Source organism: Lathamus discolor, chromosome 11 (assembly GCF_037157495.1).
Source record: "Lathamus discolor isolate bLatDis1 chromosome 11, bLatDis1.hap1, whole genome shotgun sequence".
Classification (NCBI taxonomy): domain Eukaryota; kingdom Metazoa; phylum Chordata; class Aves; order Psittaciformes; family Psittacidae; genus Lathamus; species Lathamus discolor.
The window spans coordinates 330,288-356,164 of record NC_088894.1 but is presented as its reverse complement, the minus strand read 5'-3'; the positions used below and the strand labels follow the sequence as shown (position 1 = coordinate 356,164).

The 25,877-nt window shown below is 65.1% G+C and overlaps 3 protein-coding genes across 8 annotated transcripts; 1 reads left to right on the top strand and 2 right to left on the bottom strand.

Annotated features, from left to right (window-relative positions):
- Positions 1-646: 646 nt before the first annotated feature.
- LOC136020645 (iroquois-class homeodomain protein IRX-5-like) lies at positions 647-1,527 on the bottom strand. Its single transcript, XM_065691918.1, has 2 exons — positions 1,363-1,527; positions 647-1,172 (listed from the first exon to the last, which is right to left on the bottom strand). Exons 1-2 carry the CDS (start codon positions 1,525-1,527, stop codon positions 714-716), a joined length of 624 nt encoding a protein of 207 aa, XP_065547990.1. The 3' UTR covers positions 647-713.
- A 1,629-nt stretch (positions 1,528-3,156) lies between these two features.
- On the bottom strand, positions 3,157-12,950 carry ZNF335 (zinc finger protein 335). Of its 6 annotated transcripts, none has more exons than XM_065691710.1 (28): positions 12,756-12,949; positions 12,073-12,304; positions 11,443-11,716; positions 10,987-11,064; positions 10,483-10,812; positions 10,240-10,374; positions 10,001-10,159; positions 9,659-9,917; positions 9,376-9,553; positions 9,182-9,294; positions 8,957-8,975; positions 8,635-8,751; positions 8,475-8,551; positions 8,198-8,358; positions 7,854-8,083; positions 7,669-7,741; positions 7,487-7,581; positions 7,120-7,406; positions 6,902-7,040; positions 6,453-6,833; positions 6,222-6,364; positions 5,737-5,876; positions 5,172-5,275; positions 5,011-5,088; positions 4,795-4,878; positions 4,559-4,624; positions 4,359-4,440; positions 3,157-3,872 (listed from the first exon to the last, which is right to left on the bottom strand). In XM_065691710.1, exons 1-28 carry the CDS (start codon positions 12,827-12,829, stop codon positions 3,754-3,756), a joined length of 4,227 nt encoding a protein of 1,408 aa, XP_065547782.1. In that variant the 5' UTR covers positions 12,830-12,949; the 3' UTR covers positions 3,157-3,753. The 6 variants fall into 6 exon arrangements, with proteins under 6 accessions (XP_065547782.1, XP_065547779.1, XP_065547780.1 ...); XM_065691707.1 differs by having other exon boundaries at positions 7,669-7,777; positions 12,756-12,948; XM_065691708.1 differs by having other exon boundaries at positions 3,157-3,869; positions 7,669-7,777; positions 12,756-12,948.
- Positions 12,951-21,467: 8,517 nt separating this feature from the next.
- MMP9 (matrix metallopeptidase 9) lies at positions 21,468-25,615 on the top strand. The gene is made up of 13 exons (XM_065691713.1): positions 21,468-21,666; positions 21,837-22,075; positions 22,203-22,351; positions 22,588-22,716; positions 22,797-22,970; positions 23,047-23,220; positions 23,357-23,530; positions 23,616-23,771; positions 23,858-24,086; positions 24,205-24,344; positions 24,456-24,606; positions 24,710-24,813; positions 25,075-25,615. The coding sequence occupies exons 1-13, from the start codon at positions 21,523-21,525 to the stop codon at positions 25,182-25,184; spliced, it is 2,073 nt and encodes a 690-aa protein (XP_065547785.1). The 5' UTR covers positions 21,468-21,522; the 3' UTR covers positions 25,185-25,615.
- Positions 25,616-25,877: the final 262 nt, after the last annotated feature.

Genomic DNA, 25,877 nt, shown 5'->3' with positions numbered 1-25,877 from the left:
GCCTTGACCCTCGTCATCCCCAGCAGAGCGGGACCCGGGCGGGGTGCGGTGGCCGCCAGGAGGGGAGCCCGTTTCCAGCTCTGGCGCATTAAACTCCGTGGTGCAGCTCTGCCCTGTCTCTGCCTCCCCGCGGCCCCGCTCCCTTCTCCGCTCCCTGCCGGGCTCCCCTGGCCCCGTTTGCACCCCGGGGCTGCGCAGAGCCGCCTGCCACAACGCGGCCCCGGAAGAGGGGCCTGAGCCCGGTCCTGGCAGCCGATGTCCCGGTCAGTGCCCCCCCTGTGCGATGCCTCCCACACCCCCACCAGTGCTGGTCTGTATCTCCCTGCGCTGTGACGGCCGGAACGGCCGCCCCCAGCCCTGCGCCCCACACGTGAGCCCACCCCATGTGTGACCCTGGGCAAAGGGAAGCCCGAGCGGCTCGTGTCAGGCTCTGCCCCGCTCCCGGGGAGCTGTACCGGTGGAGATGCCCCCGTCCCGCCAGCATCCCCGTCATCATCCCCAGCAGCAGCCCCGGATCCTCACCGGACCCCAGCGTCCCCTCCGCAGCACCGGGATGCCCAGGACAGTGACACTGATTTATTAGCTCTCCGTGTCCCGCAGCGCCCGCTCTGCTCAGCGGGGCAGCTGCCGGCGGCTGCGTCCCTGCGCCCTGCCCTGCTCAGCCCCGCGCTGTCCCCTCCCCGCGGCCGGGGCCCCGGCCCCTGTGGGGCCCCCTATGCCTGCTCCGGGCTCTCGCTGGGGGCCAGCATCGCCGCCACGCTCCAGATCCTGGGTTTCGGGGGCTCGTTGCCCTGCCCGGGGCCCGGCCCCGCCTCGGGGCTGCCCCCGCCCCTCTCCGGCGCAGGGCAGGGGCAGGGGCCGGCCCCGGGGGCTGCCCCCGGGCCCCCCTCGCTCTCGCTGTCGTCGCCGTCCGAGGCTCCGCGCGGGGCCCAGCGCCCCTTGTTCTCCTTCTTGAGGCGCCGGCGGGCGTTGGCGAACCAGGTGGAGACCTGCGTGAGGCTCATCCTGCTGCCCAGGGCCAGCATCACCTTCTCGCCCTTGCTGGGGTACGGGTTCCGCGGGTGCCGCGCCAGCCACGCCTTCAGCGCCCCGGTGCTCTCCCGCGCCGCCGCCGCCTTCGCCCGCCCCGGCTCCGCCGGCAGCCCCAGCGGCCCCTCCGAGGCCGGGCGGACCTGGGGGCAGAGGGGGCCGGGGCAGGACGGGGCTCGGGCCCGGGCCCTGCGCCGGGCTCTGGGCGCCCCAAAGCGCCGGGGGGTGCAGGGGCCCGGGACAGCAGCTCCCCAGCCCCCACCACCCCCCACAGCCCCGGCCCGGTGCTGGGGGGGGGTCCCCACTTCCCCGTTCCCCCCGAGCGGCGCTTACCAGGGGTGCCAGGAGGGTCAGGGGGGGCGGCAGGAGGCTGTAGGTGGCCAGCACGGGGCAGGGGCAGGGCAGCAGCGCTTGGGGGGGTCCCCGCAGGGCCCCCCATGGCCCCCCGCAGCCGCCCAGCTCTCGGCCTGGGCTCCCCTCGCCCCGAGGTGCTGCCATGGTGCAGGGAGAGGAGCCGGGCAGCGGCTCTGGGGTGTTTTATAGCTGCCGGGGTCCGCGGTGACTGACAGCTGATTAGGGGGTATTAGCACCCGCGGGAGCAGCCGCAGGGATCTGGGGCAGCCGATGCACCCCCCTCGGCCAGGGACCGGCACGGAGCCGTCTCCCCCCCGCCTTCACCAGCCAGGATGTGTCCAGAGGCCCCCCAGCCCTGCATGGCCCCAGCACAGCCCCCAGGGGTGGGGTGCGTGGGACCCGTGCGCCCCACAGACACCCATGGCCACGGGGACACAGGCGGGCCAGGGCACGCCGTGGTTCTGATGCAGCGCCGAGGGCTGTGGGTGCCCGTCCTTGCCCCTGGGCAGGGGTCAGCAGAGCCCCCCCCCGCTGTGGCAGGATGGGAACTCGCGCATGGTGCCGGGTGCTGCCCCGGAGCCTGCATCTCCTCACCCAGCCCCAGTGCTGCCAGGGGCGAAGGGGCACCACAGCCCCTCTGGGGACCCTTTTCCGGGGGGGACACCCCGCGGTGTTCCTGCCTGCACAAGGGGGCAGCAGGCAGGGCAGCGGTGGACAGGCAGGGAGCAGGCAGGCAGGGCAGATGTGGGCAGCTGTGCGAGGGGCCCTGGGAGCCTGCGACCCCCTGAGCCATCGGCTCCTGCCGCTGTGCCCCCCCCCGCTAAGACCGGGATTATCCCACAGGTTGTATCCGTCATTAAATACCGATAATAACGCTCTCAGGATATTAAATATGTAACAAACCCGCTTAGCGCTGGCGGGACGGGAAGGGGAAGGTCACTGCTGCTGAGCCCTGGCCTCCCTGCAGGCCTCTACTGATGGTACAAGGTCCCAGGACCGAGGTGCCAGCACCGAGGGGCCCCAAGCCCCTGCTGTGGCTTTGGCCAGAGCCCCAGCAGACCCGGAGCACCCCATGCGTGGCAGCCGGGAGCTCTGTCCCGTCCATTCCATCCCCACCTCAGCTGCTCCTGTGCTCTTGGCAGCCACAGCCATGGAAGCCACCAGGCAGCCAGGACGGGGCCAGTCCTGGCCATGGCCCCACAGCGGCTCCGTAACCTTGTCCCCACGGGACTCCTCCATCCCTGATCAGTGTCAGCGGCCGAGGATCCGATTTATTAGATAATGGGGCTGTAATCTAGGGAATGCTGCAGACCTTAACCCTGCCTGGCACAGCTGGAGAGGGAAGCCCGGCCAGGCAGGCACAGGGCGCAGGCACAGCTGCCTCGCACTGAAGTTGGGTGGTTCTGGACCTTTTTCCCCTCCGCAGATAATCAGTTTAATGCAAGAGCACCGAACTAAAACTCGAGATTAGCTGTTATAATCACATGTAAACACTCCCAGACAATCGGCTCAGGGAGGGGAGGCCGCTGTAGTCCGGGACAGTTACACGGGATTTAGGCTGTTTACCACTCGATTAATTTCATGACTCCAGCCCCAGGCCCACCACTGCAGCTGATGCCCGGCTTGCTTCCCACCCGTCAAGGTCACTCGGGCAGAGGAAGCCAACAGCCGAGTGCAGCCGCATGTGCCTGGCCCCAGCGCCAGGCTCAGGCTCCCCAGGGACAAGCAGCAGAGGCAGGAGGAAGCCCCTGGCCCCTCAGGCAGACACAGGCCCAGGTTTCAATCCCTTTTTATTCATAAGCATAGTCAAAGCTTGAGAACATCAGAACTGAACCCCCCACAACCACCTACAACCCAACTCCAGAGTCCATCCCTCTTTAGAAGAAAAATAGAGCATCTTCCCCCACTCCCATGTCCTGCTCTGGGTTCTTCCAGTCCAAAGCCCCACTGCTGCCTGCCTGCAGGCCGGAGAAGCCAAGGGAAGGCTAAGTACCCCGCACGCAGGGAGCGCATGGCTGTGGCTACACAATCCTCCTGCAGCGCACCACAGGCTGTGCTCGGCCCCACAGCTCCCCGCCGGACCCTGGTGTCCCGGGCAGATGCTGAGCTGAGCCTGGCCCACACAGACATGATTCAGGAAAAGAGTTCAGAGCATCCCATGCACCAGGCAGAGCCTGCGCAGACGAGTGCTGCCCCTGCGGCCGTGGAGCGGGTGCTGCCGGCGGAGCTGCCCCTGCCGGGGCGATGCGCAGGACCCTCGCGGGGCACAGCAGAGCTCAGGCATGGCCCTCATGGCCCCGAGGCAATAAGGCAACTGCCGAGGAGGCTCCTGCCGGCGTGGGGGGCCCTGGTGCGGGTCCCGGCCTGGTGCTAGTCCGTGAGCGTGATGACGTCGTAGTGGATCCCCTCCTGCAGCTGCTGCATCTGCTCGGCCGCTGCCTCGGCCGCGAACACCCCCTGCGCCTGGGCCATCGCCGCGTCAGCCACTGCTGCACGGGAGAGCGGTCAGAGCGGGGCTGCCCGGGGCCCGGCCCGCCCACAGGCAGGAGCCTGACGCGAGCACGAGGGCCACGGCGCTCACAGCCAGCCCCAGTTAGCTACGAACGCATCAGGGCGTCTCCACGCTGTGGAAGCTGCTGCACCTCCCAGCACCTCTGCTCCGGGGGAAGGGAGCCGGCACTGCCCCACAACTGGGCCAGCAAAGATCAGGCACCAGGGCTGGCCACCTCCCACTGCAATGAAGCGGCCATGGAGCCTCATCTTCCCAGCCTGCCGGCCAAGGGCCACTGCACAGCCGCCCCGTCAGCTACAGCAGAGGAGCAGCGTCTGCAGCAGGGCTGGGCTGGGCCCATAGCATGGCAGCAGCAGACAATGGGCCTCACAAACTGCCTGGCAGGAGCAGCACCCCAAGACCTGGAGGGAGACAGAGCTGCCAGAGCTACACCAGAGCTTGGCTCTGGGCCCTGGGATCCTACCTGAGACTGCTGAGTGTGCCGCTGCCTCCAGCTGCGCCTGCGTGACCAGCTGCTGCTCAGGCGAGACTGGCATGTACTGGATCTGCGGGGAGGGGAGGACAGGAGGGTCCTGCATGGAGCCGCCAACCCACATGCACCTTCTCTTTGCCACCCCTCCCTCTCCAGCCCATCTGCAACAGCCACCAGGCCTGGCCCCTCACCTGCGGCTCCTGCAGGAACTGGCTGCCCTGCTCGTACTGGATGTGGGTGATCTGACCATCCTGTACCTGGAGACAAGAGCTGCAGTGAGGCTGTGTCAGGACCATCGGGTATCCATGCCCCCAGAAGAGCTGTGGCTTGAGCAGAGTGAGCCACGGGGAGCAAGGAGGCCCAGCCCCACACGTGCACTCAGGAGCCCCATCCACCACACCAAGGGAGCAGATAGCTTGAACCTTACCTGGATGTGATGACCCCCTGGGACAACAACATACTCGTGGGGAAGCAAATGCTGTACACTGTCCTGGGCAATGATGTACTGAACCTGCAAACACAGGGATTCAGACCCCAAAAATGTCACCACTGCTCAACACCCCTCCCCAGCAGGGCTGGTTCTTATCTGTTTCCTGTCCCCACCTCACCTCTCCTCACTGCCGCTGCACAGAAGCCCCCTCACCTGGTTGTCGGAGGTCACCAAGTGCTGCACTGTCTGTCCATCAGCAGTTGTGATCTCCTGGATGTACGCAGCCTCCTCCTGCAGGTCAGCAAGAGCCGGTGTCAGCAGGTTCCGGAGCAGGGAACCCCCTGAGCTCCTGGGAGGGAGGAGATGTGGCTCACCTGGCTCGTGACGCTCTGCCCCTGCGTGACAATGATGTGCTCCTGCCCCAGAGCCTGCTGCAGCCGCTCGGGAGCCAGCATCGCCTGGCCGGACTGCAGAGCCGCTGCAACGCCAAGAGAGCTGCTGCGGGCACTGCCGGAGCTGTGGGCAGTGCTGGCCCCGTGCCTGAGCAGCCCCTGCTCAGGGCCTGCCCCAGCGAGGAGCTGGACACTGAGATCTGCTCATGGGTCAGAAGCTAAACCAAACTTTCCCAACGTGAAGGGAACTAGAGCTCACTGCGTGCAGAACAAGCTCCACATGAGACCATGAACTGTGCTTCCCATTTCAGCTGTGACCTGCTCAGAGCACTGCTGCTCCCACAACGCACTGAGCGACCAGGATGTGCCTGGAGGAAACCCCAGACCCTAGTTCTGCACAGAACCACCCAGCCAATGCCTCACGGGAGAGCTCCCTGTGCCCAGCCCCGTCCCTGCACCGCTGGTGCTCACCCATCAGCAGGGGTGCCCTGGCCCTGACCCCTGGGCTAGGTGAATCCCCACGCCCTGCCCACAGGACACATCTTACTCTGCAGCGTGGCCAGTGTGTCCTCTTCGCTTTTCAGTATGATGGTCTGTGGGGCAGCAGCTGCAGGTGCCCCTGGCCTCTTCCCCTCCGAGCTGTGCAGACGCTGCATGTGGAACTTGAGGTGCCCGTTACGGTTGAACCTGCAGGAGGAAGAGTGAGGTGGAGCTTGCCACAAGCAGCGCAGGAGCTTTGTGACTCTGCAGGGACCCAGGCCACAGCCACCCCATCCTATGACATGGCCTGTCCCAGCTCCCAGAATGCTTCAATCAGTGCTCAAGTATTGCATCTCCCCACGCGGCAGTTCCCCGAGATGAGGCTGGGCCCACCTGCAGCAGGAATGGTTCTCAAGGACAGGGTCCCCTCTAACAGGGGGATGCTCCTGGCAGCAGGGTTGGGGCAGTCACTCTCTGCCAGTACCCTATCTCCTCTTGAGCCCTGGGGAGCTCATCTCTTAAAGCAGCAACAGCCTCACAAGCTTCACCCACCTCTGCCCACAGACTGGGCAGGAAAAGGGCTTCTCGTTGGTGTGTGTCAGCATGTGCCTGCGCAGGTCCTTCTTGTTCTTGGAGGCGAAGCTGCAGTGGCTGCACTTGTGTGGCCGCAGGCTGGAGTGCTGAACCATGTGGCTCTGGGGGCAGGAGGACAAGCGCAGGGTCAGGAAGCCCCATTTCTCTGAAGCTCCTGCTCCCAGGGCTGCTCTGTGCCAGGGAACCTACCCGAACCTCTGGCCAGAGGGCTGCAGTGAATGGACAGTCGGGACACTTGAAGGTGCTGGGCCCAATGTGGGCTCTCTTGTGACTCTCCATTTCTGCTCTCCCTGTGAACATGGCTGTGCAAATCTTGCATGAAAACTTTTTGGCTGTGGAAATCTTGCACGAGAGCTTCTTGGCTGTGGAAACCTTGCACGAGAGCTTCTTGGCTGTGCTTTGGAGCGCAGGCCACTTGACCTTTGGGGATGAGCTTTCCTGGCCCTCGGAGGCTGGGGATAAAGACGAGTCCTTCTGGAGCTGACTGGTGACACAGTGCACCAGGGGCCACTTGACACCAGCCTCCTGGCGCTCCGCAGGCGAGGGGAACGCAGCGACTCCACTGAGGGGCTGCAAGAGAAACACCCGGTCACAGCTGCACCATCGCGGCCTGCACCAGAACCAGTGCAGCTCCTTACCTCTGTGTGTTGGAACTGGCTCTCTGCAGCGCCAGGCGACACGAGACAGGGATTGCTACGGCCCTTCAGATCCTCCTCTGCCATCACAGCCTCGCTCACAACCACCGCCTCGGAGCTCTCCACAGGGCTCTCCTCCTCACTGCGGGGAGGACGGGGTCACCTCACCACTAAAGCCTCCTCATTTGAGGCCAGAATGCCTCCACCTGCCTGCAGCTGACCTGTACAGTGCTCCAGGAGCCTGAATCTCCTCACTGATGGGTGTGATGATGCTGTACTCTGTTGTCCCACCAAAGGGGATAGTGATCTGCTGCAGCTCTGAGCCATCCAGGGTCGCCTCCTCATAAGCCTCCTGCACCAACGTCTCCCCAGGCTCCACCATGTGCAGTGTCAACAACTTCTGCTGCTGCTGTTGCTGCTCCTTAGAGTCCACCTCTTCCCCCTCCTCTGCCTGGGGCTCACAGGAAACTGGTGCCTCTCCAGAATCATCCTGCTTCACCACAGCCACCTGCAGGGCGGCAGCAGCCCAGGCTCTGTGAGACACCCCCTGAGCAGAACAGGCCTGGTGCCACCCTGAGCCCTCCTCACCTGCAGGGAGCCCGTGGCCAGCTCTCGCTGAGTGCTCATGTTCAGCAGGAGATCCAGGGCAGTCTGCGTGGCCAGCTCTGCGGATCCAGCCACGTCTGCAGCGGTCACAAGGGGAGGGTCAGGCACGTGCTCACCCACCTCTCCCATTCCCAACCCCACCCCTACAGCAGGCGCTCATTCACCTTGTTCGTAGATGATGGTGGCCCCTCCCAGGGAATCCTGCGAGAGGATGGGGGGCTCTGCTCCTGGGAGGGCCTGGACCGTGTGGTAGGTGACAGGCACGGTAGGTTCCTGTGTGAGAGGATGAGCTGACAGCACAGCCAGGGCCCTGAGCACCAGGAGCTGGGCCATGGGCAACAGCACTCACCGGCGGACTGGCCTCTGCATCAGCCGGGGCCTGGACCTGGCTGTGCTGTTGCTTCAGCTCCTCAATCTGCTGCAGGGTGAAGAAGGGGCGGCGGCGGCACGGCGGATCCTCGGGGTGCATCTTTGCCCACTCCTCGAAGGACTCGGCGTGGCGGCAGTGCACGTGGAGCCGCAGGTTCTTCTTGTGCTTGGTGGTGAAGTGACAGAATTCACAAGCAAATGGCTTCCCTCCTGCAGGAGATGGGAGTCAAGCAGGGGGTCCCTGAAGGACAGCAGACAGGCTCTGGCCACCTCCTGGAGAGCAGTGGACATCAGGGCAGTGGGCAGGCAGGCAGCTCCTCTCACCTGTGTGTTTGACAGCCATGTGGGACACCAGGAAGTCTTCCCGTAAGGTGGAGTACTTGCAGAAGCTGCACTTGTAGGGCTTGTCGTTCATGTGGGACAGCTGGTGGTTCAGCAGGACCTTCTTGTCCTCACAGACGTAGTCACAGAACTCGCACTTGAACCTGCCAGGACAAAGCCACCTGTCACACGAGCAGCAGGGACCTTCTGACCTCCCCTGAGGGGAGCTGGGACACGGCTGGGCTCTGCCAGGGCGCCTGCAGGCTCTGCCAGCTCCTACCTGCGGTTGGCAATGGCCTGGATGTGTGTCAGAAGATGCATCTTGAAGGTGTAGCGCTTCTTGAAGGACTTGCCGCACTGCAGCGGAACAAAGCACAGCAGCGTCCACCTCCCGTCCAGCCTCACTGCTGCCACCCCCCAGGTGTGTGTCCTCCCCTCACCTTGTCACACATGTGTGGCTTCTCTGTGCTGTGTGTTTTCATGTGCTGGGTAAGCCTCTTCTGCATGGGGTAGATGCGGTTGCACACAGGGCATGGGAAGGAGTTCAACTTTGGGGGCTGGAGGAGGAGCATGAGGATGAGCTCACTGGGAGGAGCTCACCAGTCTCCTCACCCTCTCCCCACTGCAGGACTGGGCTGCCTTTCCTCAGGTGATCCAGAAACACTGCCTTCAACGAGGCACCAAGAAGCTGTGGAAGACCCAGGCATGCCTCTTCCCATGTAACGGAGTTGAGAGACAAGCGAACAAGGAACTCAAACTCACCGGATCTGCTCTTTTTTTCCTGAAAAAGAAATAAGAAGCCCCCCTTTTGTGTCAGCCGTATCCCAAGTCCAAGCTCCCTTGTACCCAGGCATCAAAGCTCCCCGTTTTGGAAATGGCCAGAGATCAGGGAAGGGAAGGGCATGGCTGCCTCCCAGGGCAGGAGGAACAGTGTTACTGCAGCTCAGCTAGGCTGCAGGACAGTCTGCAGGACTGCACATCTCTTACCTGTCCCGGCTGTGCACTGCAGAGTGCCGGATGACATCCTTCTTGTACACGCTGGTGTAATTGCACTCCTCGCACTTGTAAGGCTTGCTGCCCACATGGTTGAACATGTGTTCCTGTGGCAAGCAGAGTAGGGCCCATAAATCCCAGGGCTACCACCCCCCTGGTGGCCACAGTTGTGGGACAGACATGCTCACCTTGAGGGAGGACCAGCGGCGGGCACGGTAGCTGCACTGTAGACACTTGAAGAGCTGTGGGTTGTTGGCCTCGTGTGAGTTGACATGGAAACGCAGATCATCGTGTGTAAGGAAGCGTGAGCCGCAGATCCGGCACAGGTAAGGCCTCATCAGGGGCTTGGGCGACTTGTAGTAGTACCTGTGGAACAGGGCCAGGGCTCAGGGCTGCGGGAGCAAGCTGGGGCTGGACCGGCCCTGGGCAGAGGCCAGAGGGCCCAGCACCGCCTCGGCTCACACCCCTCACCTGTGCCCCATGTACTTGCGGTATTTCTTGCCCAGGAAGCGGCGGGAGGGCCGCCCGCGCCGCCTGGGGAGCACATCTGCCTCCTCAGAGCTCATGTTGGAGGAAGGGTCCTTGTTCTCTGAGTCAGACTGGCTGATGCTGGGCTCTGCCAGGCTCTTGCTGGTCCCATTCTCCAGGCCAGAGGAAGTGGCTGCTTCCGAGTTCTGCAGCTCGCAGCTCGGCATGCTCTGGGATGTCACCAAGGGCTCCGTGTCCCCTCCTGCTCAACAGAGCACAGCACGGCTCCAGCACGAGCCTCCCTGGGCCAGCCCACCACGGGGCTGCTGCCTCTTCCCCCCTCACCTTCAGCTACGTCCTGGGGCACATCCTCCAGGCGAGGACACTTGCGGGGTCTCCCCAGGCGGCGGCGCAGCCTCTCCTCACTGGACGTGGGGACGCTGCGGTTAAACTTGGGCTGCCGCCCGCGGGGCTCATCCTCGGCTGGGTTGTAGTCACTGTCCTCTGGGGTAAGTGGCCCAAAATGTGAGACAGACACTGGAAAGAGACTAAGCTACATACAATGTGGGGAGGACAAGTCCTACCTTCAGAGTCATCAATAGCACCAGCATCCATAATATCATCATCTTCTTCATCTTCTGGGACCTCCTCCTCCACAGTCTTTGGCACAGATTCCTCCTTTTGTGGACGTCCTTTTTTCAAAGCCAGAGCTGAACCCGCTGCCACAGAGAACAGAACAAAACCTCCTCACCAGCCTGCATGGTGGAAGAGGTCCTTACACCCCTCCCCGAGAGCAGAGCCCAATTTCCCCAGCACCCAGCACGCACCTGGCTGGAAGTGCCGCTCTTTCATGTGGTTAATCAGTGTTTTCTTGGAGATGCTCTTGTACTGACACATCTTGCACTTGAATTGCTGCACCACCACCACCTCCATCATCTCTTCCAGGGTCTCCATGTCTGGCTGGTCCAGCTCCTCCTCACCATCCACCTCTTGGGCCTGATCTGGCTGTGCTGACAGCTCCATCACTTCCAGCTGCTCAGAAGGGTCTGAAGGGCCGGGCTGGTCAAGGCATGTGGAGGTCGGTCCATCAGCAACAGCTTCTATTGCCAAGCTATTAGCCAGCGCAGAAGTGGCCATCTGGGACACAATGGGGGCACCTGAAATGCCAAAACTAGCTCAGGCAAGGAGAAGACCCTCATCTGTGTCCAAGGCTGCTCCCACGCTTGGGGCACGCACTGGACACCAGTTCAGTGACCACCTCCCAACAGTCACGGCATCCCCAGGGACTCTGGCACAGGCACTGGAATACCCGCCCCAGGGAGCAGCCTTACCATCGTCAGGGCCTTGCAGGATGAGGTACTGGGTAGTCTCTGCCCCCCCATCCTCGGCACTGGTCACAGCAATGCAGCCTGAGAGAAAGAGGAGAACAGGGTGGTAACTGCCAGGCACAGGGGCTGTAGGGTTTGTGAGGCCGTCCCACATTTGGACACAAGTGGGAAGCGGTGAGGAAGGTCTGGCTGCAGGGATGGGACCTGCCCTGGGCTAATGGCACCGCAGCTGAAGGAGCAGCCAGACAGAGGGAGGGCTTGTCTGTCAGCAGCTACAAGCTCCTCGTGAAACCCTCCAGCTACTGCAGCAGGGCAAGAAGAGAATCCCCACTGACAAGGGTGCATGATGACACATGGATGTACCTCCCCCTCCCCAGGCCTGGCACAGAAACAGCTCCCTTCCCAGCACCCCAGGGTGAGAGCAGGCGGGGCGGCCACAGGTGAGCAGCTCCCACTCACTCTGGATGATGTCAGGCCCGATTGTGGACTCGATGATTTTGTCAATGGCAGAACCTAGGTCCGAGGAGGTGGATGCGGTGGAGTCCGACACGACAGTGGCTCCATCAGTGATGACACTGGAATGTACCAGGACTTGCGGGGACTCTGACACCATGATGGACTGGCTCACGGTGGAGACACTGGAGACCAAGGTGGACTGGGCAATGGAAGATGAATCCGGCAGGTAAATCCGGGGAACAGCATCTGTGCTGGAGCTGCTCTCCGACACCTCTTCCTGGGGGAAAAGGTGAGAAGGGCTCAGGTGAGAGGCCTCTGCCAGGCCAGGCTTCCAGGGAGCCACTGTATGCAAACGACACCAGCGCAGAGCTACTGGGAAAGGCATCAGCACACTCCCTGTGGCACTGCCAAGGACCCTGGCCCTCTGGGGCTGCTCTTGCTACTAAAGAGGCTTCTCTCCCTCAGATCAGCAGGCAGACACCACCAGCAGCGTGACAACGCCTGCTGCTAGCGGCTGAGCTACAGAGCGGCCTCCCGAAGCTTGGCCTGCCAGAAACATCTGGAGAAACACAGAGAGGCAGAACCGCAGCCACCCTCCCCTCCCGAGCCGAGTGCCGCCCCAGCGGCTCCTACCAAGGAGACCTCGCTGCTGTCGGAGCTCTGCCCCACGCCGGTGTCGTCCGCTCGGGAGAAGGGCCCGGGGGCCGCTGCGGTGTCGCTGCTGTCCGCTGACACGGCCTCCGAGGTGCCGACGCCCAGGCCGCTCTCGGAAGGCTCCTCCCGCGCCGCCTGCGGGGCCGCGTCGCTGCTGCTCTGCACCGCATTCTCCTCCATGCCCGCCCTGCCGAGGCCCCCTAAGCGCCACCTGAGGAGGAGGCCGCCGCCATCAGCGCCGCGGCTGGCGCCGGAGCCCTCGGGGGCCCGGGCCGGCGGGGCCGCGCCTCGCCCGCGGTGGGGGCCAGGGCTGCCCCCCGGGGGAGCGGCGGAGCAGCCCCATGCCCGGCGCGCCCGGGCCCGGCATGCCCCGCGGCGCCGCCCGGCCTCCGGCCGCCATCTTGCCGCGGGGTCCCCCCCGCCGCCTCCGCGCGCGCGCACACGGCGGGGCGGCCCCGGAGCGCCGGGGCGGGGAGCACCGACGGCGCGGGGCCGGGGGACCCGCGGCTGCCGCCCGCCCGCCCGCCGCCCGCGCGCTCACCCGGCCCGCAGCGGCCCCGCCGCGCCTCCGCCGGAGCCGGCACCACGGCGGCCGCCATGCCCCCCCGCCCTCGCGCCGCGGAGCGGTACGGCCACGCGGGCCTCGCGCCGGGACTACTTGCCTCGCCCCGGGGCCCGGCCCCCGCCGCGTCCGAGGTGCTCGCCGCCGCGGGGACTTGCTCCTCGCTCCGGCCATCGCCGTTGCCTCCCGGCGCCGAGCGGTGAGCCGGCGGGCTGGGGGAGGCCTCGGCCCCCCGCCGGGGAGGGCTACTTTCTCCGCGAAGGGATCACGGGCAAGGCGCTGTGGCTCTGCGTCATGGCGTCACGAAGCGGCGCCTGGGCCCTGAGCGTCGCCGTCGCGCCGGGTTGCGCCCGTCACGTGACGAGAAGGCGGAAGTGGTGGCGGCGGGCCGGGGCCGGGGCGCTCGGTGCGGGGCTGCCCCCGCCATGGCGCCGGGCACAGCAGCCCCCGCTCGGCCGCTGGCGGCGCCTCCAGAGCCGCACGAGCCGGGGGCTCCGAGCGCGCCGCGGGGGTTTGGGGTCGCCGGCGCCTCCGCACGCTCCGGCGTCCCCGCGGGGCTGCCCAGCTGCCGGTGCGGGGGCGGGCCGGCCGCTCCGGAGGGTTCAGCTGTGGGTGGAGAGCCCGGGCTCGGCTCTACCGGCCGCTGCTCTGCGCGGACGTGTTTCGCACCCCCTGGCTCCGGTGGCTCCTCGTCTCACCGCTGTTCTCTTGTGCTTGCTGCTCTGCTGAGAGCGTCTCCAGCCCAGGTGTTCTCTGGGAGGAGGCAGCCGGGCTGTGTCTGCGCTCATCTCCTGCAGCTCCTTGAACCTGCCCGAGGGGAGGCTGAGCTGAGCTCTTAGGCACAAGCTCTTCCCTGGGAGGGTGCTGAGGCGCTGGCACAGGGTGCCCAGAGAAGCTGTGGCTGCCCCATCCCTGGCAGTGCTCAAGGCCAGGTTGGACACAGGGGCTTGGAGCAAGCTGCTCCAGTGGAAGGGGTCCCTGCCCGGGGCAGGGGTTGGAGCTGGAGGAGCTTTAAGCTTCCTTCAAACCCAAACCAGGCTGGGATTCTGTGGTTCTGAGGCTGGGGCTGAACCCGACTGCTCGGCCCCCGAGGAAGGGACGCTGTAGCTTGGGGGGAGGTGGCACATGCTGCAGTGCGGCTCCGTCGGGGCGGGCGGTTGCGTTCTCTTGCTGGCCAGGACGGCCGGTACTGAGCCGGTGCTGATATGGTGCCAGCTGCAGCAGGACAGACAGTGCTTCATCTGGCACAGCCTGTGAGTGCTGAGCTCGCCTGCCAGGAACCCGAGCAGGGTGGCCTGGCTCAGTGCTCGGTGTCGTTTAGCTGCGGTGCTTCGGGTCCTGGACAAAGGCTGGGCTCAGCCCAGGGCTCCTGTGCTGAGCTTTGCAGCTCCCTGGTGTCAGCCTGCCTGTCACCTCCTGCCCTGGCTGAGGCTGTCTGGAGGCGCTGTGGGCCTGTAGAGGCCGCAGAGGAGCTGCTGCTGAGCCGCTAGCATCTTTGGGTTCTTTTTTAGCTAAGTAAACGTATCCTTGACAGGTTTGTATCTGCATCCATCGCGACGCTCCTGCTGCGGGTGCTGAGTCCCTGCATGCAGCCACTGCTGCGTTGCACCTGTGGCCAGGAGAGACCGAGGGGTTGGGCTTTCCTTCCTTCCTCCATTACTCCATATAAAGCCACCCTGTGCAGCTCTATGGTTGCTGTGGGGAAGTGGAGCCGGGGAGGGTGCAGGGGGCTCCTGTGGCCGATGTCCCCTCTCTCTAGTCCCGGGACAATGGTTCCAGGGCAAAGCAGCCTGACCTCTGTGAGCCACAGGGGCTCGTGGAGCCTCCTGGTGCTGGCGTGACTGGTGGAAAATGGGCTTAAAGCTGCTGTTCCGCTGCAGGTGCCCCGTGCCCTTTGTCTCAGAGGGCTGTACCCGCGGAGCGCTGCGGGCATGGGTAACCGGCTATTTTTAAAAGTGCTGCATGCCCGGGCAGAGCGAGGGGATTTCCAGGCCCGCAGCTCCCTGCTCGGGAAGCGCAGCTCCCAGCACGCTCCTCCAGTGCGCTCCAGTGCCTAAAATCACCCTGGGGCCAAAGAAACCACAATGAAATCTCGGAGAGAGGCTTAAGAGAATCCAGAAATGGACGTGGCACGTGTTGGGTGCGTGTCCAAATACCTTTAGCAGGGGGAGCGCCGGGTTAAAGGCCTTTTGGGAACAGGCTGAGGAGACAACACAAACCCTTGAGCCTGGAGAGTAAAGCGATAAGAGAGCCGTGGGGGTTGAAGCTGATTTCTAACAGGCACTGACAGGCTGTCTCCTGCTGTCCAGCCGGGATAAGGCGCTTGGAAGCAGCTACAGCCAGAGAAGCTGCTGCTTGGGGCAGGGTGAGAGTGACCCTGGTTGGGGTCCTGCTGTCATAGTACCCCTCAGAGCAGCCCCAGCAGCAGCTCGTGGCGCTGGCCGGGGCTCCCCCTGCTCCCACAACAGCTTCTCCATGAGCTGATGCCTTGGTCAGTGCCCCAGGATAGGTGGTGGCTGGTGCTAAGCGCAGTGCCCAGGGCAGAGCCCCCCCCCCGGCAACCCAAGCCCCGGATCCGCACTGGTGGTTGTGTCATTGCAGTGTTTGTTCCTCCTTGTTTCCGTTTGTCTTTTAAAGAACCCACTGCCGGTGATGTTTGTGTAGCTGCAAAGCACCCATCCCCGCGGCCCGCCTGTGTTTCTGTCCCACCTGGGAAGCGAGGTTGCATCAGCACATTTTGTAAAGGGTTGAGCAAAACAGCCCTTGCTGCAGGAAATGGTTTTTCCTCGCAGCAGATTGCTTCACCGCCGGCTCCTTCCCAGCAACCGTGGCTCCTGGAGCGGGCGCCGGGGGCTCTCCCGGGGGATTGCTCTGAGCAGGGGGCAGAAGCCGGGATGCTTCCCACCGGGCTCCAGCCACTCTGCTGCGTGCCCGGGGATGGCAGGGACACGGTGCCAGCCATTCCTGCTGGGAGCTCCGCTTCCCAGGCCCGTGGTGGGGTAGCGCCCATTTTCTGTGGCCAGCACCACTGCGGCCGAACCCGCAGCCTCAGTCCTAATGCCACCCTTGCACTGGGGCAGGGCGCTCCAGCTGCTCCCGGGGCTCCAGGGAGCCTGTGGCCGGGACACTTACACCCTCGCGGAGTCCCCTCAGCACAGGCAGCTCCCTGGCCCCGGCTCTGCCGCAGGGAGCTCCTGCCTGGGCAGGGGCCCCAGTGCCCCAGCAGTGTCCCATGGCCTCCTGGGCACTTGGGGCCCGTGTCCCGCACCCAGGCTGGGGCGATGCCGAGCTGTGCCCTACGCTGCCTGCCCCGTGTGCCTTGTCCCGGGTCAGAGCCGTGGCTGCTGTTCCCACAGGGCTCTGGACCATCGAAGGCCTTTCCAGGATGTGTGTGGAGCTGCTGAATGCGAGCAGCCGTGGCTGCGGCCCCTCCTCGCCAGCCAGAAGTGCCGCTGCTGCCGCTGGTTGTTTTCTTTACCATTCTGGAGGGATCCTGTGGCTTCCTTCCCAGACCTCGGAGCCACGGTCCAAGGCCGCTGGCTTCCACCCTCGGCAGTGCTGCTGATTCATCACTGCTGGTTAGTTAGAAAAAGGGTAATCAGCAGATTACTGAAATATAAGTTAAAATAAACAAGGTGGGCAGGAGAAGTGCATGTGTAGCAGTGTCCCGGGGGCCTGAGCTATGCATTGGACCAGGTGTTCCCATCTTGTGCCCGTGTTCTGCATGGAGCGGGGCAGCTCAGCACCCGGTGCTGCCACGGTGGCTCCTGCTGGTGCCAGTCCCGCAGGCCTGCCTGTGGCTGGTCCCTCCAAGGCTCCCGGCTGCTGGCCAGGCTGTTTGCCATTCCCCGCCTGCCTGGGTTTTGTCCATATGCCTGTGTTGACAACTGAGCTGCTCTGAATTAATTTGGCAGAGGATGACTCGAACAGTTGTCAAATGTTTTACTGAAATCTGAGTGGTTTACCCACCGCTCTTCCTTCTGCTGCTCGGAGTTTACAATTAAATACAACCGGTTTTGCCCATATTTCACCTTCCACAAACGCCCGCTTCTTAGTCCTGAGCTGCTGGGTTGGTGTCAGCCAGTGGGTCCCTGGCGCCACCCTGTCCCCTCTGCGTGCTGGGCAGCTTTCCCGTCATTGTCACAGTCGCTGCTCTTCCCAATTTAGCAGGCAGCTGCTGTGCCCATCTCACTGCCGGGGAGCAAAGCGCTGCCCACCTGTGCCGTGCCGTGCCGTGCTGTGCCGGTGCAGGGGCACAGGCGATGGCCTCCATGGGCTGGGGCCGTCAGGTCGCCCCAGAAGAGGTGGCCTCAGGTGGCTGAGGGGATGGCAGTGGCTGGGCTGCCCTTGGACACCCCTTCCCAAAGCCACCAAAGCAGGTGACCAAGTCTCAGTGCCGCCCCTTGCAGCCCTGGGCCGTGCGCGCCCGCTGCGCTGCTCTCCTGGCCGGTGGGAAGGTTTGGTTGGTCAAAGACCGGGTAAAAGCTGAGCAGGGGCAAGGTTCGAGGAGTGGGGATGAGTTTACAGCAAGGCAAGTCATGCAACACAACGTGAGCCCTGCGGCATTTGGAGCTCTTGCACACGTTTCGTACCGCCCTGGGGCTGCCGAGGGCTGCCGGGCTCCTCACGCCGCTCTGGTGGATGCTCTGGGCTGTCTTCCCTCCAGTGCCGAATGCCTCTCCATCGTTTCTTCAAACCCTTCCTGGATTTCCCACCTTGAAGGCTTCCCAGCACACAGGAGCTGGTTTCCTCTCCATCCCATGGCATCAGGGAGCGCAGGGGCTGTGCCGTGTGGCGGGGGCTCAGAAGGCGCTGTGTCCCCTCCAGCATCGGCAGGGCTGTGTCTGGTATGGAGGCCACCCGACAGCCCCGGCACGGGTTGTGCCACTGCCTGCTGCTGGCCCTGGTGCCTGGAAGAGCAGAGCACGGGGTGGGAGATCCCTGATCCACATCCCTGAGGGGCAGGCGGCGGGTTCCTGGTTAGGGGCCAGGGAAGGTGTGGAGCAGGGAATGTCCCAGCCCGATGCGGGGAGGTGACTGTGCCACCCACCCGGGTGCCTGGAGCCGGGGTGACGGCCGGGGGGATCCGTCATGCGCGGCTTGGTGCTGGGATTGGTGCTGCCAAGGGGTGAAGCTGCTGCGCTGGTTTCAGTGCCTGCAGGCAGAGGTGATCCACCGGCAGACACCGGCTGCGTCAGCCTCACCCAGACGAGAGCAGCAGCAGGGCTGGGGGCAGGAGGCTGAGGCAGGGGACGGGCGAGGACGGGCAGGGGCACTCGCAGTGTGTGGTGCAGGCCGGGAAGCAGACAGGGCTGAGCACGGAGGGGCTGGAGCACTGCGGGACCGCGGCACGTTCCGTGCTTTGCCAAGCAGGGTCCTGAGCGCAGCTGGAGGAGGCGATCCTGACCCACGCGGGGCAGGCAGCAGACACGGGAGCGCGTGCAGGAATGTTGTTTCTGTCTGGAGCCCTGGAGCCGCAGTGATGGAGCTTCCAAGCTGCTGACGCACACAGAGCTGCTCCCCGTGCCTCTGGTCCTGCTCCTGCACCAAGCGTCCACGTGCTCGGGACACGGTGCCCAGTGCTGGGGTGGTGCTGGCCGGGGCAGCCGGTGTGCGGACAGCAGCCCCACTCCCTGGGCTCGGGGTGCTGCAGGGCCCATGGGATGGCAGCAGGGCCAGGCTTGGGGCTCGTGCCGGTGTCTGGCTCTGCTGCAGCAGCTGGGGCATGAGCGCGTTGTGTGGTGGCTGCCGGGTCCGAGCAGTCCCTGCCCTCGGCATGGGCCGTGGTGCCCGTCGGCAGCACTTTGCTCTCCCTGACCCGGTGCTGTCTCACCCACACAAGACGCTGACTCTGCCCCCCTCTCCTTCCCCTTCCTGCCGCGCTCCCTGGGCCTGTGTCCCCCTGCCCGGATGTGAGGCAGTGGCTGTGGCAGTCTGGTGTCCCCTCGCCCCTGTCCTTAGCTCTCCTCTCACCTTGGCCACTGCCGCCGTGCACCCCAGGGCTGAGCCATCAGAACCCCCTCCTGGCTGACCCCCCCTGCTCACCAGTGCTGGGGGAGAGGAGCTGGGGAGCAGCCCGGCTCTGGGGGTCCCTGGCTCCATCCCGTCCCCCCTGACCTCGCTGCTGGCCTGGCTGGAGACCTGTAACCGTACAGAGGTGCCACCGCGCCTGGTCAGCCCCTGCGGCGGGCAGAGCCGCTGCCTCTCCAGCAGTGATCCCGGCCCCGGGCGGGTCCCGGGCCGGTTTCCCACAGGGGTCTCGCGGCAGTGGCCACCGGTGTGAGGGTGGCCATGAGCAAGGGCGTGGGAAGGGGCTGTGGTGGCTGCTCCTTCCCCTTTTGGCAGTGGCGGTGGTGACGGGCAGCCTCGTGGCTCAGCAGCCGCCGGGATGGAGGGTGTCTGTGTGGGTTTTTCCATGTCACTCGTCCTTACAGGGGCTCTGGCTGTAAACGGTGCGTCTGGGTGGATGCAGGCCGGGCTGGGATGCTCCTGCGGTCCCTAACAACCAGAAGTCCCGTCGTGCTGCTGCACCGCCCGTGCTCACCGCTGCCCTCCTCTCCCATCAGCGGCAGCGGCTGCCCTGAGCATCCCTCCGCTTGTGCCCGTGTCAAGGGACCGGTGCCCCGCCCCAGCTCCCTGTAGCCAAGGTGTTCTCTTTCCAGCAGCACCGAGCTCATCCCCATGGACTTCCCCTGCCCAGCTCTGGGGCCGCTGGTGCGGGCAGACACGGGGGTTTCCTGGTGCCCCGGCCCTGCCTCTGCTCCCTGCGGAGCCTCCGGAGTCATCAGAAAATCCCCGGGCTGGTGCCAGGAGGAAGCTGGCGAGCGGGGCCGTGAGTCAGTGGGAGAGGCTGGGCCAGGGGAAGACCTGCAGCCAGAGCCCCCTGCGGGAGCAGCAGCCCCCGGCTCCAGGAGGAGCTGGGCCATTGTCCTGAGCACTCCGGAGCCGTGCACCCAGCGCCGGAGGGGGCCAGGCAAGCGCGGGCTGCGGGCACGTCTTGGCTCCTGCTCTCCTCAAAGCCCTGTCCCTGCCAGCGCTGCTCTGCTGGGCCATGGCTCTGCCCTCGGGGTGCCGCAGGCAGTGCAGTGCGGTGCAGGCTGTGCCATGGCAGCGAGCCCAGGCTGTGGGAGCTGCGGCTCTTGCATGCGGTAGAAATGAGTGGTGGGAATAGTATAGGAAAGGCCCAGGGATCTGCCACAGCACCAGGGAGGTCCTGGGCAGCGAGCACGGGGAGCCGCTGCCTCCTGCCTTGCCAAGAGCTGGGCCAGGCATGGGGGTGAGGGGGGCCAGGCTGGACCCCGCAGAGGGGGGCTGGCTGTGGGGGTCCCTGTCCTGTGTTCCAGCGGGAGCAGGTCGGGCTGGATGTGTTTGTCACCTCGGGACACGGCACAGCAGCTGCTTGTGGAGCAACTTCCTGCGCCTGGGAGCCAGGGCTGCGCTTGCAGGGCTGCGGTGGGGAGTGAGGCAACCCCGCAAGTTCCCAGCACCGCTTCTTCCCGGGGCTGTCCGTGAGCTCCTGGCACCCAACCGCCTGTGGCCCTGGTGCTGTGTCTGGCCAGCACCGGTGCCCACCACTCGTCACTGGGCGGTGAGGGGTCTGGGGCAGAGCCTGTGCCCAGGGTGAGCCCTTCCATGAGCCCCCCTGCCCTGCGCGGGCAATGCTCCCCCAGGGATGAGCCCCTCTCCTCTTGCCATGCCCCAGCTGTGCTGGGCACTGGTGGAACCTGTTTGCTCCCCGTGATGCAGGGAGGTGGTGGCTGCACGGGCATAGCACCAGGCCTTGGGGAGCCCAGGGCACCGACAGCAATGGGGCAGCCCGGGGAGGTCGTCCTCGTGGGGCACTGTCAGCGAGAGCTGGGGAAGGGGCACCCACCCCGAGACCTGCACCTCAGGCAGCATCACTGGGCTGCACCCCCCTCCTGCACGCTGCTGACACTGCGCCTTCCTCCCAACTCTGCCGTCTGTTTTCCCTCGTTCCTCATCCCTGTTTGCTTTCCCCTTCACCACTCCTGTTCCCACAAGCGTCGGCACTTTGAGAGAACCAGGAAAACATCATCCCATGGCGAGGTTTGTGTCGTGCCGGGTGGGAATCTGCATCAAGAGTGCCCTGCGGAGCAGCCAGCAGTGAGGACGAGGCACCCCTGTGCACCTTGGGCATGGAGATGCTCCCAGGCATGTGCTGCCCAGTCCCACAGGGCTCTGCCAGGCAGCTGCTGGATTAGAGGCATCTGTGGGGTGATGAGCCACAGGGCTTGCCTGTGCAGGGAACGCCATGCCCCACTGGGGTGATGCAGCCGCAGCAGGGAACATGGGGATGGGCACTGCATTCCAGCCAGGGTCCAAGCTCTGATGTGCAGCTCCCAGGCAGGTGGCTGCAGGCACAGGGCTCTGGGCAGGGGATCTCCTTCCCCGATGCCCACCCTGCTCCTGGCAGGTCTGGCTCTGGCTACATCAGCCCTCGGCCAGCTGAGCTCAGCATCAGCCAGCCCATGTGGTGACATGGCTGCGAGGTCCCGAGCACCTGGCCAGCCTGTGGCCTCCATGACTCACTGCTGTCCCCACTGCCACCATGGCCTTGAGCAGGGCAATACTGGCAGCCCCAGCACCGCTGTGCCTGTGGCCCGTCATCCCTCCCTCGCACCCATCCTCACGCTGCGCATGGTGCAGGACCGAGCGTGTTTTGTAAACAAGGTGATGAAACAGTTAAAGGCCAGGAACAGAGGAGCCTGAGTGTGCGTTTCGTCACCGTGGGAAGGGAGCGTGAGTCGAGGGGTCTGAGTGTGACTCACTGCCCTCCCCGACCATAAATAGCAGCAGGAGCCGGCACCGGCACCGGCACAGCCAGAGCCCTCCTGCCACCGTGCACCATGGCCCCCGTGCTCCTGGTGCCGCTGGCCCTGGGGCTGTTGGCCGTGTCCTGCTGCGCGGCCCCGCTGCAGAGCAAGCCGCAGGCGGTGGTCACCTTCCCGGGGGAGCTGCTCAGCGGCTTCTCTGACCTGGAGCTGGCGGAGGTGAGGGGAGCGCGGCCCCACGGCCCCCTCCCAGCACCCCCGGGCCCCCGCGGGGCTCCGGGCAGTGGCGGGTGCTCCTGGGCAGGGGTCGGACGCCCGGGTGCGCGGTGCCTGGGATGCCTGAGCCCCTCCCGCTGCGCTCAGCCCCTGGGGCTGCCTTTTCCCCGCAGAGCTACCTGCTGCGCTTCGGCTACACCACGGCGGCGGAGGCGCGCACGGGCGCCAAGAGCGTGTCCCTGGCCAAGGCGCTGCGCAGGATGCAGAAGAAGCTGGGCCTGGAGCAGACGGGGGAGCTGGATGCCGCCACGCTGGAGGCCATGCGAGCCCCTCGCTGTGGTGTCCCCGACATCGGAACCTTCCTCACCTTCGAGGGGGACCTCAAGTGGGACCACATGGACCTGACATACCGGTGAGTCTGCCCTAGGAGACGAAGCCTCATGCCCACAGGGCAATGGTTCCCTCTGCACACCCGAAGCAGGGTCACTCCTGCACCAGGAAGCAGGACCTGGCAGCGCTGAGCCCCTGCTCCCCCCCAGGGTGATGAATTACTCCCCTGACCTGGACCGTGCCGTAATTGATGACGCCTTCAAGAGGGCGTTCAAAGTGTGGAGCGATGTGACCCCTCTCACCTTCACCCAGATATACAGCGGCGAGGCAGACATCATGATCATGTTCGGCAGCCGAGGTGACGTCTCGCGGGCAGGCAGGGAGCTGGGAGATGGCTCAGCCGTGGGGAAGGAGCCAATGATGTCCCTGCCCATGGAATCATCACCCCACACTATGTCTGGGATCCCTCTGCCCCCTCATGTGCCAACAGGGCACGTGTGGGCATGTGGGGCATGTACTTAGGGGTCCATGCCCACACCAGGGGCACAGGGGCTCGTTGATTGGAGCCAGCTCTGAGGGTGCTTGTCCCCACAGAGCATGGGGACGGGTACCCCTTCGATGGCAAGGACGGGCTCTTGGCTCACGCCTTTCCCCCTGGCCGCGGCATCCAGGGCGATGCTCACTTTGATGACGATGAGCTCTGGACACTGGGAACAGGCTTAGGTAAGGGCAGAGTGTGGCAGGTCGTGGGGGGCTTATGGCACCCACCCAGCCCCGGCACTGAGACACCCCTCTCCGAGCAGTGGTGAAGACCCGCCACGGGAACGCCAACGGGGCCGAATGCCACTTCCCCTTCGTGTTTGAGGGCCGCTCCTACTCGCGGTGCATCACGGAGGGGCGCACGGACGGGCTGCCCTGGTGTGCCACCACTGCCAGCTACGACCGCGACAAGAAATACGGCTTCTGCCCCAGCGAGCGTGAGTAGCAGCGACTGCAGCCCCTGCCCGGCCCGGCCGGAGCCCAGCGCAGTCCTCACCCCTCCTCACCCCACAGTCCTCTACACCAACGGCGGCAACAGCGACGGGGCCCCCTGCATCTTCCCCTTTGTCTTTGACGGCACCTCCTACAACGCCTGCACCACGGATGGGCGCTCCGACGGCTACCGCTGGTGTGCCACCACCAGCAACTTCGACCAGGACAAGAAATACGGCTTCTGCCCCAACCGAGGTGCGAAGGGACAGGGTGCAAAGGGAGCTGGTCCCTGGGCACAGGACGGGCACCAGAGGGGTCTTGGGGCTGTCCCATGGCCTGGCCAGTGTGGCTGGGCTCTGGAGCCAGCCCCAGTGATGCTGCTACACTGCAGACACGGCAGTGATCGGCGGCAACTCCCAGGGGGACCCGTGTGTGTTCCCCTTCACCTTCCTGGGGCAGTCCTACAGTGCCTGCACCAGCCAGGGCCGGCAGGACGGCAAGCTCTGGTGTGCCACCACCAGCAACTACGACACCGACAAGAAGTGGGGCTTCTGCCCTGACAGAGGTACCGTGCTGGCACGGGGTCATGGTCCCTGGCCGGTGTGTTGTGTCCCACCACACCAGACACTGATGCCAGTGCTTTCCCCCAGGTTACAGCATCTTCCTGGTGGCTGCTCATGAGTTTGGGCACTCGCTGGGCCTGGACCACTCCAGTGTGCGTGAGGCCCTGATGTACCCCATGTACAGCTACGTCCAGGACTTCCAGCTGGATCCGGATGATGTCCGGGGCATCCAGTACCTCTATGGTGAGCAGCTGTGGTGCAGCGGGAGTGCTGGGGCCGCACAGTGCTGGGCTGGCCCCAGCCTCACTCGCTCCCCTGTATTGGCTCAGGTCATGGCTCTGGCCCTGAGCCCACTGCCCCTGTGCCCGCACCCACTGAGGAGCCCCAGCCCCTGCCCACGGAGGCCGGCAGCACCTCCACCACTGAGGAGGAAGAGGAGGAGACGCCAGAGCCCACGGCTCAGCCTATTCCTGTGGACCCCAGCCAAGATGCTTGTGTGGAGAAGAACTTCGATGCTATCACAGAGATCAATGGGGAGCTGCATTTCTTCAAGGATGGGTGAGCAGCTGTGCCTGGCACCTCCTGCCCTGGTGTGTGCCGTGGTGATGGAGGGGTGTGGGGGAACACGGGGCTGTGGCAGGCCACAGTTATCAGGATGGCTGACCTTCCCCACCAGGAAATACTGGACCCTCTCATCCTTCTGGGATTCGGGCATCCAGGGCGCCTTCTCCATTGCGGACACCTGGCCCGGCCTCCCAGCTGTCATCGACGCTGCTTTCCAGGACGTGCTCACCAAGAGGGTCTTCTTCTTCTCCGGTGAGCTCCGCCCCTGCTGCCTTCGCTCCCGGTGCTGCTGGCGCTGTGAGGAGCCTCGTGCCGCGCTGGCACCTCGGGGCCGGCTGACGCCCGTGCTCTCTCCGGCTGCAGGTCGGCAGTTCTGGGAGTTCTCTGGCAAAAGCGTGCTGGGCCCCCGCGGCATTGAGAAGCTGGGCATCGGCAAGGAAGCCGCGCGCATCTCGGGGGCCCTGCAGCGGGGCCGCGGCAAGGTGCTGCTCTTCAGCGGGGAGAGCTACTGGAGGTGAGCAGGTCTGATGGTGGCGGCGGTGCCCACCGGCTGGCCCAGAGAGGGGCTGGGACGGGGGCTCCAGGCACCCCTAAGCACGGCTCTGCTCTCCCCACAGGCTGGACGTGAAGGTGCAGAGGGTGGACAAGGGCTACCCCCGTGCCACCGATGACGTTTTCACTGGCGTTCCCCTTGATGCACGCAACGTCTTCCTCTACCAAGGTGAGCTGAGACTTGGTGGGTGGGACGGGGGGGTCACCCCCAGGCTGCCATGAGCCTCCTGTGGGCAGGGGCTACATCACAGCTCTGGGGAATGGCCCAGGGGCAGGAAGTGCCGTCAGCCCAGTGGGTCCCTGTGGGGGGGTGACTGGGGCCCAGCAAGGGCTCTGTGCCAGGGGTAGATCCCTGTTCCATGGGTGGCCACTGGGTTGGGTGCTCACAGGTCCGGCCTCCCCGCTGACCCTGCTTTCCCTCCTTGCTCAGACAAGTACTACTTCTGCCGCGGCAGCTTCTACTGGAGGATGACGCCGCGCTACCAAGTGGACCGGGTGGGCTATGTCAAGTACGATATCCTGCAGTGCCCTCAGCACTGAGGGCCCAACCGGACACCTGTGGCCAGTGTGCTGCTCCCTGCCCACCGCTCTCAACTTGCAGCCTCATCCCTGGGGCATAGGGAGCAGCACAGCCTGTGGGGCAGCCCCAGCAGAGGTGGGGGCTCTGCTGTTGCCCAGCAGGAGGGGGCCGCGGGTCCTGGGGGTGCCCCTCGGGAGCTACCCGGCCAGGGGAGCCCCTGCTGGGGAGCAGGACTCTCGTTGTGCCAGCCCTGCCAGTGCCTGCAGGGGTGTTTGCCTGGTGCAAACCACGCACGGATTTCAATGACTTTGTCTCCTGGGCCAGCCGGGCTGGGATCCACTGGGAGCTGGCGCCCGGAGACTCGGCCAGGGCAGGGCTGGGGGCTCTGCCTCGCTCCCGCCCGCTCTGCCCACCTCCATCTACCCGTTTTTAATAAAGACAGTCCTTTGGACATGGCCTCCGCTCGCTCTGTCAGCTGGCTGTGGTGTGGGGAGCCCCACGGCATGGTGAAACCCCCAAGGTGCGGGGCCGGGGGCATCGCCCTCCTGGGCTGTGGGATTCCAACGCTCACGGGGAAGGGGTGCTGGGGGGGCAGGCTGCAGCCCAACCGCCCTTCTGCTGAGGGCTCTGGGATCCCTAAAGGACACTGGGTACCAGCAGGGAGGATGCCCCCGGTCCCAACATCCCCACCACCTGCCCCGCACCATTTACAA

Coding starts and splice junctions, on each gene's coding strand:
- LOC136020645 (XM_065691918.1), bottom strand. CDS start 1,527: ATGGCAGCACCTCGGGGCGAGGGGAGCCCAGGCCGAGAGCTGGGCGGC. Junction 1,173..1,362: donor TGACCCTCCTGGCACCCCTG/GTAAGCGCCGCT, acceptor CTCTGCCCCCAG/GTCCGCCCGGCCTCGGAGGG.
- ZNF335 (XM_065691707.1), bottom strand. CDS start 12,829: ATGGCCGGAGCGAGGAGCAAGTCCCCGCGGCGGCGAGCACCTCGGACG. Junction 9,295..9,375: donor GCCGCTGGTCCTCCCTCAAG/GTGAGCATGTCT, acceptor TGCTTGCCACAG/GAACACATGTTCAACCATGT. Junction 8,359..8,474: donor CAGGCCATTGCCAACCGCAG/GTAGGAGCTGGC, acceptor TTGTCCTGGCAG/GTTCAAGTGCGAGTTCTGTG.
- MMP9 (XM_065691713.1), top strand. CDS start 21,523: ATGGCCCCCGTGCTCCTGGTGCCGCTGGCCCTGGGGCTGTTGGCCGTG. Junction 23,221..23,356: donor CGGCTTCTGCCCCAACCGAG/GTGCGAAGGGAC, acceptor GCTACACTGCAG/ACACGGCAGTGATCGGCGGC. Junction 24,607..24,709: donor AGCGGGGAGAGCTACTGGAG/GTGAGCAGGTCT, acceptor CTCTCCCCACAG/GCTGGACGTGAAGGTGCAGA.